The sequence below is a fragment of the Antedon mediterranea genome, chromosome 4 (genome assembly GCF_964355755.1).
Source record: "Antedon mediterranea chromosome 4, ecAntMedi1.1, whole genome shotgun sequence".
NCBI classification, from domain to species: domain Eukaryota; kingdom Metazoa; phylum Echinodermata; class Crinoidea; order Comatulida; family Antedonidae; genus Antedon; species Antedon mediterranea.
The window spans coordinates 35,463,792-35,474,864 of record NC_092673.1 but is presented as its reverse complement, the minus strand read 5'-3'; the positions used below and the strand labels follow the sequence as shown (position 1 = coordinate 35,474,864).

Below are 11,073 nucleotides of genomic sequence, written 5' to 3'. Positions count from 1 at the left end.
ATTTACGTTTACAGAAATAAAGCACTTGATTTATATATGTGTACAGCCTTGGGATAACATATCATTGATGAGTAACTGATGACAGTAAGTATGCTATGTCAGACAGGTGTGATACCCAATGTAATACATGTACATGACAAGAATTACACACATCTAAGATCATCAAAAAAAATAAAATGAAAAACATAAATTAAAATAGAAAAAAAAAACCAAAAATAACGAACATAAACTTTAATATTAAAAAACTAAAATTTAAAAAGTATTAATTACGACACAAATACTAATTTTTTAAAAACAACAGACAAAATTACGATAAAATAACCAAAAAGTTCCTGTAAAATTTGGTATACAATATTATTCTTTTAATAAAGTATAAAACACATGGTGAGCTTATACTCAAATAAGTACTAAGTAAGTACTAAGTACTAAGTAAGTACTAAGTAAGTACTAAGTAAGTACTGAGTAAGTACTAAGTAAGTGCTAAGTAAGTACTAAGTAAGTACTAAGTACTAAGTAAGTACTAAGTAAGTACTAAGTAAGTACTAAGTAAGTACTAAGTAAGTACTAAGTAAGTACTAAGTAAGTACTAAGTAAGTAATAAAGACAATTACAGTAGACATACTTGTGCTTTCATATTTCTATTTATATTTAACTTATTATGCAATATTTATTTAATTTAAATAGGATATCTACTAATAGTTGTAACTAGAGAATATAACAGTAATAAGTGCTGACTGTAAAGCAATTTACCATTGAAGGATGACGAATTAATATCACAGTCCAATGTTGCTACACGTTTCAATAAATTCTCAAATGAATACATGAACTTCAGTGAGGTGTCTCCGAACAGTCAAGCATGACGTGGAAATTGAAACTCTCGTAATATTACTATTTCTACACAAATAGAGACTTGCTATGTCGCAGGCATCTATAATATATACGAAGAATTTGCTACACATCATTTTGTAAGATGTAGTAAATTAAATAATTTATCAATAAACTTTGTTATTTAGTAATGTACTAATATCCATCCTCCACACAGCATTCTGGTTATTTTTACTAATGCTTAAATTGGTATATAACTGATGAAGAGGATGAATGTGCTAAACGTGTGTTTGTTTGCAAACAATAAATAAGTTATATGTAGCAAGAACAATATTTTTACACATGCACAACATTTGTACCATTTCATAAATATAGTAGTCAGTCAAAAAACCAAAGACAATAACTTTTTGAAGACATTTGAAACTTTCCAATTGTCAGGAAATTTACACTTGTCAATAAAATACAACAAACATTTGTTTCATTAAATGCCATACAAATAATACAGAGCATAAAAATGAGGATCAACCTACTAAACTGTGAGCGGTACAAACTATGTAAACACTGTATATTGCATTGCTGCAATGATACTGTACCAAGTATTCTAATTACTTGGACACTTTGACAAGATTAATGGATAGACTTCACATAACAATCTTTCTTTTCCAGGAGACGCTACTTGCACGTTTTATGAGGTTGACTTGCTGTAATAGAGGGCATACTTCAGTTCAAACAAAACAAGTACAACTCAATTATTGCGTTTCAGCTGTCATGACTCATTCTTTTCTTGTTCTCATTCTCTAAACAACACGTCTTCTATTCTTGTTCAATTTCAAAGGAATGTCGTATTGGTTGGTAACTTTTGTTGAGATCGCCCTCGTGCTTCAAATAATTCGCGTATTAATGCTGATTTCTCTTGATTGAGTTTTGTGATCATTTCACTCTTCTGTGATACCTCCTGGAATAAATTAAATATATTCAATAATAAATGTTCTTTATAAATAAGTATAAACAGTAATTTATTTAAATTAAAATGAAAAAATTGAATGAGCAGATACAGTTGCTTGTTTCTAAATATCAAAATTATTAATTTAAGATTCTGTTATTTAAATGACTATAATCTAAAATCTTTATTATTCTAATTACAACTTATATTTGTATCATTTATTAAATATTTTATTTGTTCTTTATTTTTAAGGTGGATAAGCAGATCTGAGAGCGAGAGTGATTTAATTGCTTCCAAAGACTTTATTTGGGTTTTTTACTATTTTTAAATGTATTTTAATTTTGAATAATAAAGAAATGGAAATGGTTTTCTGAGTGTTAGATTTAATTGAAAAATATTACTAAAAATACTAAATATTCATTTCAAGTTCTTTTGGCTTATAATTTGAATTTGTTAAAAAGTTCTGTAATAGTCCAAGACATGCTTTGTAATGGACTAATACCGAAACTGTGACAACAAAATACAGGGCATTTAATTTCCTGTTAAGAAGAACATATCTCCAAGGTGAATTTAATTTTACATGGCAGAAGAGACAGAAACAAGCACAGATCTTTAATATTTCCTAAGGCCTACATTAATTATTCAACCGATATGTTTGTATTTCGACAGAAGGAGATCACACAGTGACAGATTTGATAGTGTGAAACTTTTACTCTTGGTGTCATTTGTAATCTTGTATATATGTTGTTAGTGTAGAGTCGCAGATCATAAAATCAATGTAACAACACAAAATTACTGTCAACAACATTCGCAACAACATATTGCTTTTGTAATGTCCCCCTGGAATAATAATTAAAATACTGTAGTAATTATTCACAATTCAAAATTGGATCGAAAAAAAGTTATTTAAATGAAAAAAAATGTATAGCATAGTTTATTTTATCTTTCATATAAGTGATTAACATAAATGGTATATTTAAAAGAAAAACCAACTCTGATGTCGTTTTTATTCTTAAAAAATACGGAAATAGTATCACTTTGCTGTATTGCTGGTTACATTACTTGTATGTTTCAACATCACATGCACTGATACAATTAAATTATATATATTAAAAAATTATATTGATTAAAATTATCAGAAAAGCAGCACATTAAATTTAATGTTATTAATGTTAAGAAGACCTACAGTACCAGCATCTTATACCTAGAGCTGGCACTGTTTTATTCTATATGTTATAGATGCAACATGGCTGATGATAAGCAAGTTCGTGTTATTCTTTGGTGCGTTCCTCGTACAGTGTCTACTGCGTTTGAAAAAAGCATGAGTAACCTTGACGCCATGCAGATCATAAATGAGCCGTACGCTTCCGCGTTCATCTTTGGACCAGAGATGTTCCAGCCATCAGAAGTTTTTGCAAAAAACCAGGAGAAAATGATAGCTATAACAAGTCAGGTTGACTTGGGAACTGGCGCTGGCTGGGAAACAACCAAGGCAACATACAAGTACATAAAAGAGAATGTGTTGATGGCAGAATATCCAGACAAGAAAGTTGTGTTTGTCAAAGATATGGCATACGGTATTGCTTGGAAGCTGCACATGCTGCCAGAAGGTTACCGCCATGCATTTTTGATTCGTAACCCTGTAAAGGTTTTCTTATCTTGGAAAAAAGTGTTAGAAAAATTGGGAAAGGTATATGAATGTGAATATCTGTTGGAAAACAATAACAATCTCACTTCAGAAAAGTATTTTTTTGGAGAAAGTTTTCAACTCTACGAGCATCTTGTAAAAACTGGAATCGAGCCAAACCCAGTAATCATAGATTCTGATGATCTTTTGGAAACACCAGAATTCATCTTAAGAGAGTTTTGCAAGCGGACAGGAATTCAGTATAAAGACGAACTGTTGAGTTGGAATGCAGGAGATAGTGTTGTACAGAAATGGAAGTTTTCGGAAATGTTTATGCAAGGCAACAAGTTATGTGGTTATTATGAAGATGCTTTTGCAAGTCAGAGTTATTACAAGTCTAATCCACCAGCAGACCGAGCTGATCTACCAGAAGATGTGAAAATATGTGTCGACGCATCTATGCCGTATTATGAGAAAATGTACGCGCTCCGTTTGCATGAAAAAAAGCAATAATAATTCTGTTATGGGACTTTAAAAAGTAATAATTAATAATAATAATAGTATAATCAATAATTTACTAAACCATATCATTAATACTGATATATAGAACATTTAGGGACTGTGTCAAAGTTGAATTACTAACACAATGTTAATTATTTTGCTAATACTGGATGCTCAATCAAAATGATACTGGTTTTATACTATGCCATGTCATTCTAGTAGTCAATGATTGTAAACCATATGATTATGTTTGCCGTTAATAATAAGAGAGTTAGAATTCATCAACTGTTAAGACACTTGTATGAAAGAATATCAAATTCAATTAATCAATCAGAATAAAACAAGTTAAGTATGCATTCTAGATAGCTTTCTACTCATACCAATTTTAGCGTTAAACATGTTCATGTTTAACAATAACCAAAAATAATTAATCAACATACATTTGTAAGTTGTCTGTTCTGCTGCCTAAGTTGGTTCATAGTGCCTCGGTCAGAAGGAGATTTCAACTCAACTGCTAAATTCATATGATCAGGAAAACCCTACAAAATAAACAATAACACAATGTAATTAACAATTAAATGATTGTAAAGGTTGTATAACTGATTGACATTAAATGAAATAGAAATGGAAAATAGAACAAAAATACTATAGATAGGACAAAGGGAAAAGAAAATAAATATTGTATTAAAAAAGAGAATGTGGAAAATTAAAATGAATGGTTTATGATTACTGTGAATAATAAAAACCAGCACTAATACTTTCAAGGTTTCTGTATGGCGCTTTGGAAGTGGTGCTAGACTGCGCCACCTATTAAACTGCACCACTTATGGCGCTTTGGAAGTGGTGCTAGACTGCGCCACCTTCTGTATGGCGCTTTGGAAGTGGTGCTAGACTGCGCCACCTATTAAACTGCACCACTTATGGCGCTTTGGAAGTGGTGCTAGACTGCGCCACCTTCTGTATGGCGCTTTGGAAGTGGTGCTAGACTGCGCCACCTATTAAACTGTACCACTTATGGCGCATTGGAAGTGGTGCTAGACTGCGCCACCTTCTGTATGGCGCTTTGGAAGTGGTGCTAGACTGCACCACCTATTAAACTGTACCACTTATTTGTTTGCACCACTTGATTGACTGGCCCACTCATTTGACTTGTCATTTAGTTGGGAGAACCGCTTTTTCATCATACCGCTTGTTTAATGCACCGCTTGTTTATTGCACCGCTTGATTGACTGGCCCACTCATTTGACTTATCACTTAGTTGGGCGTACCTTTTTTTAAACCATACTGCTTAATGGGCATGGCCACTCACTTGCTCTTAAAGTAATTTTTATTACGTAAAATTTATTTTTTATTATTATTCTTGAAGGTTGACCTTTCTTATTTTTAAAAAGTATTTAAAATTTACAGTATATACACATACTCTATTCACTGATATTTAAAAACATAACAAAAGCAGTCATTAAAATTAATGGTACATCAGCATATGTTTTAATATAAGTAAGACCTACCAGCATCTTATACCCTGAGCTATAGACTACTACATGCACTGGTTTATTCTATTTAATATACAACATGGCTGATGATAAGCAAGTTCGTGTTATTCTTTGGTGCGTTCCTCGTACAGTGTCTACTGCGTTTGCAAAATGCATGAGTAACCTTGACGACGTTCAGATCATAAATGAGCCGTACGTGTCCGCGTTCATCCGTGGACCAGAGATGTTCCAGCCATCACTTGCAAAAAATCAAGTGAAAATTATGGCTAAAACAAGTCAGGTTGACTTAGGATTTGATGCTGGTTGGGAAACAGACAAGGCAACATACAAGTCCATAAAAGAGAATGTGTTGATGGCAGAATATCCAGACAAGAAAGTTGTGTTTGTCAAAGATATGGCATACGGTATCGCGTGGAAGCTGCACATGTTGCCAGAAGGTTACCGCCATGCATTTTTGATTCGTAACCCTGTAAAGGTTTTCTTATCTTGGAAAAAAGTGTTAGAAAAAGTGGGAAAGGTACACGAATGTGAATATCCGTTGGAAAACAATAACAATCTCACTTCAGAAAAGTATTTTTTTGGAGAAAGTTTCCAACTCTACGAGCATCTTGTAAAAACTGGAATCGAGCCAAACCCAGTAATCATAGATTCTGATGATCTTTTGGAAAATCCAGAATTCATCTTAAGAGAGTTTTGCAAGCGGACAGGAATTCAGTATAAAGACGAACTGTTGAGTTGGAATGCAGGAGATAGTGTTGTACAGAAATGGAAGTTTTCTAAACATTTTATGAAAGGAAACCAATTAAGTGGATACTATAACAATGCTTTTGCAAGTCAGAGTTTTTACAAATCAAATCCACCAGCAGACCGAGCTGATCTACAAGAAGATGTGAAAATATGCGTCGAGGCATCTATGCCGTATTATGAGAAAATGTACGCGCTCCGTTTGCATGAAAAAAAAGCAATAATAATTCTGTTATGGGACTTTAAGAAGTGTTAATTAATAATAATATCAACAATTTACTAAACCATATAATTAATACTGAAATATAGAAAATTTCTTTTTATCAAAACCAAGGGACTGTGTCAAAATTAGCGATTAACACAATGTTTACTGCACCACCTATTAAACTGCACCACCTATTAAACTGCACCACCTATTAAACTGCACCACCTATTAAACTGCACCACCTATTAAACTGCACCACCTATTAAACTGCACCACCTATTAAACTGCACCACCTATTTAACTGCACCACCTATTACCTGCACCACCTATTACCTGCACCACCTATTAAACTGCACCACCTATTACCTGCACCACCTATTAAACTGCACCACCTATTAAACTGCACCACCTATTAAACTGCACCACCTATTAAACTGCACCACCTATTAAACTGCACCACCTATTAAACTGCACCACCTATTAACTGCACCACCTATTAAACTGCACCACCTATTAAACTGCACCACCTATTAAACTGCACCACCTATTACCTGCACCACCTATTAAACTGCACCACCTATTAAACTGCACCACCTATTAAACTGCACCACCTATTACCTGCACCGTGACCACCTATTAACTGCACCACCTATTAAACTGCACCACCTATTAAACTGCACCACCTATTACCTGCACCACCTACTAAACTGCACCACCTATTAAACTGCACCACCTATTACCTGCACCACCTATTACCTGCACCACCTATTACCTGCACCACCTATTAAACTGCACCACCTATTAAACTGCACCACCTATTACCTGCACCACCTATTACCTGCACCACCTATTAAACTGCACCACCTATTAAACTGCACCACCTATTAAACTGCACCACCTATTAAACTGCACCACCTATTACCTGCACCACCTATTAAACTGCACCACCTATTAAACTGCACCACCTATTAAACTGCACCACCTATTAAACTGCACCACCTATTAAACTCCACCACCTATTAAACTCCACCACCTATTAACTGCACCACCTATTAACTGCATACATGTATATATTGTATGTGTTACATACAGGTATATATTGTATGTGTACATACAGGTATATATTGTATGTGTACATACAGGTATATATTGTATGTGTAACATACAGGTATATATTGTATGTCTACATACAGGTATATATTGTATGTGTAACATACAGGTATATATTGTATGTGTACATACAGGTACATATTGTATGTGTACATACAGGTAATAATATTGTATGTGTACATACAGGTATATATTGTATGTTTCCAAATGAGTATGTAAAATAAGTTAACCTACATTTATATGATAGGATACGTACCATATCAAAATACTGCAAAAAGGCCCTATTTTAATAGGCTATAACCTGATGAATTTGAGCGAGGTATTACAAGATGCTACTCTAAGCTGCAATCATTTAACTTTCATATTATAATTTGAACAACTAACTTGTTAAATTCCTTTGCAATCATTCTTGTTTAAATTGCAAACATAGTATCTACATTACAAATGATGCATTATCGCAACGTTTACTTTTCCCTCAAGTCTCATTATGGCACTCGGCCACAAAGAAAGCTACTTTGAAAGAGATAAAGATTTATAAGTATCTGTACCATTTCTGAGCTCTGTACAAGCGTAGTCAGTTGTAGGTTGATATCTTGTATTCTGGCACGTTTGTAGGCAGCTTTCTCTTGCCGTGCTGGGTTGATGGTGTCTGAACCTTCTAAGATCATACGGTTTTTCATCTGGCGGGAAATTAAGTTAAGTTCTTTCTGGTACCATTCTTTGGTTCGTTCGATGACCTCTAACCCCTGGATCAAAATATCTCTTTCTTGTTCTATTGCTTTCATTCGTTTTAACTGTAAAAACAAAAACATTTAGAAATTAAAGTTAAACTTTTATAAAATACAAAATGGTAGATAACCTTTAAAAAAGGAGATAACAAAAATGAAATGTCTCCTCTGGCCCCTGCTGAATTAACAAAATAAATAATGATAAAAAGAATTTATTTATAAGAGAAATAAGTTAACAAACAAGATTTGTGAATATAATATTACTGTACATATATCTTTATTAATTGTCAAAAATAATATATACTGTATAAATAAATTATGTTTGGCCAAATAAATTATCTTTTGTCAAAATATTTGGCCAAAGTGCACTGTAAAAACCTCTATACAGACATTAGCAAAAATTAAATACAAATTAAATTAAGATAACATTTTTAAATAACAAAATCTTTAGGCCATACTGTACAAGTTTGCCACATTTTGTTTAGCCCCCTCTCTGTCTGTTCTATTAAACAAAGAACCTAAAAGTTATTATTTATAACTTGTGTAGGCCTACCATACCAGCAGGTGTGTTGTTACTAATTTTATTCCACCAGCTTCAGACAAGGTTAATAATACAATAGTCAAGTTTCTTTTCAACCTTCATACTACTAGCTGGGGGGTTGAATATGATTCAAGACACTGGTGTGAGCAAGGAACAAATACACACAATAAAACCCATAATATTCTTTAAATCTTTTCTTTAATAGCTTAATAACAAAATGTGAATAAAATTGTAACAACAATTCCTTTCCAATCTAATTTTTAAAAAGTTCTGAAAAACACAAAATTTAACTCCCTGGAACACAAACTTTGGTCACAATGAAGGGAGAAAAGAGGACAATTATTTTAAATCTTCATATTCAGTGGGTTTATTCTCATATCAATGTACAAGATACAATTACTCTAGTATCCAAACCATAATTAAAGCTCTGTCTACACTATCAAACTAGTTTGACAATAAAAATGTGATGTGCCCGAATATGGTAGTGATATGACTAAATATGATAGTGATACGACATCATCATGGTCATATATGGTCACATTGCGTTTTGTTGTCACAATAAAGTTTGATAGTGTATTTCTTTCTTTCATTTATTTGGCATCTCAATAAATAACATTAAAAATACATCAATAATATATAAAATCACCTTAAATATTAATATACATGTACATCAAAAAAGCAAATAAAAATGGCGGGATTAATGAAGACTGACGATGCACGGGAAAACACATAAAGTCGTTTAAAGTAAAACAACTTAATTCCAATGTGGTCCCTAAAAAGATAGTAATTATAATTTTAACAAAATAATGTAGACAGAGCTTTACACTAATACACTGTAAGTTCAAGAAATAGATTTCATCTATAATCATATTGATTTAAATTATCTCAAAACGACAATTAAATCTAAACAAATATTTTTTTTTATTCAAAATAATCATATAGATTTCAAATTGTTATTATACATAAAACTTTTCAATAAAGTTTCACTAGAACGATGTAGCGACTACTGTATCTGAATTAAGTGGATTTGCTTTGGTGAATATCAACGGATGAACCGACACAAAATAATACCTCGGAATTACAGTTGCCATAGCAACGACTTATCAACACAAATTAGTTACATCAAAATGCGTAAGAAACACCGATAATGTTGGATCTATTTCAGGAATATTTCACGGTAGAAACATTAGAAAGTTTAACAGCAACTGCCTTGATGTTAGCATGAAATATAAGCCAGCACTCTGAGGCTTAACTTGTAACAGTGTAACAGCCTGCAGCATAATGCACACTGTTTCAAAAATCAAATCCATCTGTAAATGTCAATGAGTTGGTGATTGACAAACATCAGTGATACAAATGATATTATGAACATGAAGAATTATGGGAAAACTTTGTTTAAATGTTGTAGAATGAAATTGTACACCTACTGTATCATAACATGAAACATTGAGAGATAAAACCAATTTAAAAAATAGTCCATCCATAAATATCACTGATACAAATGATATTATGGACATGAATTATGGGAAACTTTAAAATGAAAAGGTGAAACTTTGTTGAAATGTTTTAGAATTCAACCGTACAGCTACTGTGTCATAACGTGAAACATTGAGAAAATAAAACCAAAAGCATAAACTTTTTTTTTTCTAGCACCTAAATAGAATGATTAAAAACGCAGGCAGGTTTTAAAGTTTATTTTAAAATAGTGAAAACCTGTAGGAATGTAATGAAAAGAAGTCTACTGTAGGGATAAGTGGTAACAAATTACTAAACTGTAATTTTAGGTATCGAGAATCGGGTGGTGAGTTGAAAATAGGTTGTGGATGGAATGCTTTAAAATTAGACTGAATTTTGGTGTCCCTGTCTACAATTACATCCATGACTTGTTTGATTAGGAAATTTCTTAGTTATAAAATAGTAGGAAATTTGTATAAAATCATATTATTCATAAAGGCTTAAATATTAAAATCTCATAGTTTAGTTAAATTGTAGGGTTTGGGTAATGTATGAGGGTTGTGGTAAAATATCACCTAAAGCATTATAGTAGATTGTGTGAATAACAGGTTGTTTTTGAACAATATATATATATATATATATATATATATATAAGTGAGTGGAAAAAATAAATAAACGAAAATTTAAAGAATGTATGCAAATGACAAATATAGCATTCTGCTATTTATTAGTATGACTAAACATAAAAGGGACCATTGTCATAAGTATGACAAACAATTGGTACCACTTTCACATTACACTATGGAAAAAGGTGACTTATGATTTTGAGCTACTTAAACTTTTAAAGGGATATTGTCATTGTATGACACATACACTGTATCTCATTAACAGTATAAAACAG

The 11,073-nt window shown here is 32.3% G+C and overlaps 3 protein-coding genes across 3 annotated transcripts in view; 2 read left to right on the top strand and 1 right to left on the bottom strand.

The window, feature by feature from the left end:
- Nucleotides 1-555: 555 nt before the first annotated feature.
- Nucleotides 556-11,073, bottom strand: part of LOC140047428 (suppressor APC domain-containing protein 2-like) — a 36,873-nt gene continuing 26,355 nt past the window's right edge. The window contains exons 4-6 of the mRNA XM_072092456.1: nt 7,997-8,242; nt 4,337-4,435; nt 556-1,780 (exon numbers count right to left, since the gene is read on the bottom strand). Of these exons, the coding sequence (XP_071948557.1) occupies nt 1,655-1,780; nt 4,337-4,435; nt 7,997-8,242 (471 nt within the window). The 3' untranslated portion in view covers nt 556-1,654. The remainder of the gene's footprint in view (nt 1,781-4,336; nt 4,436-7,996; nt 8,243-11,073) is intronic.
- On the top strand, nt 3,014-4,642 carry LOC140047431 (uncharacterized). The gene has a single exon (XM_072092458.1). It carries the CDS (start codon nt 3,015-3,017, stop codon nt 3,906-3,908), a length of 894 nt encoding a protein of 297 aa, XP_071948559.1. The 5' UTR covers nt 3,014; the 3' UTR covers nt 3,909-4,642.
- LOC140047429 (uncharacterized) lies at nt 5,449-6,576 on the top strand. Its single transcript, XM_072092457.1, has one exon. The coding sequence runs from the start codon at nt 5,469-5,471 to the stop codon at nt 6,387-6,389; it is 921 nt and encodes a 306-aa protein (XP_071948558.1). The 5' UTR covers nt 5,449-5,468; the 3' UTR covers nt 6,390-6,576.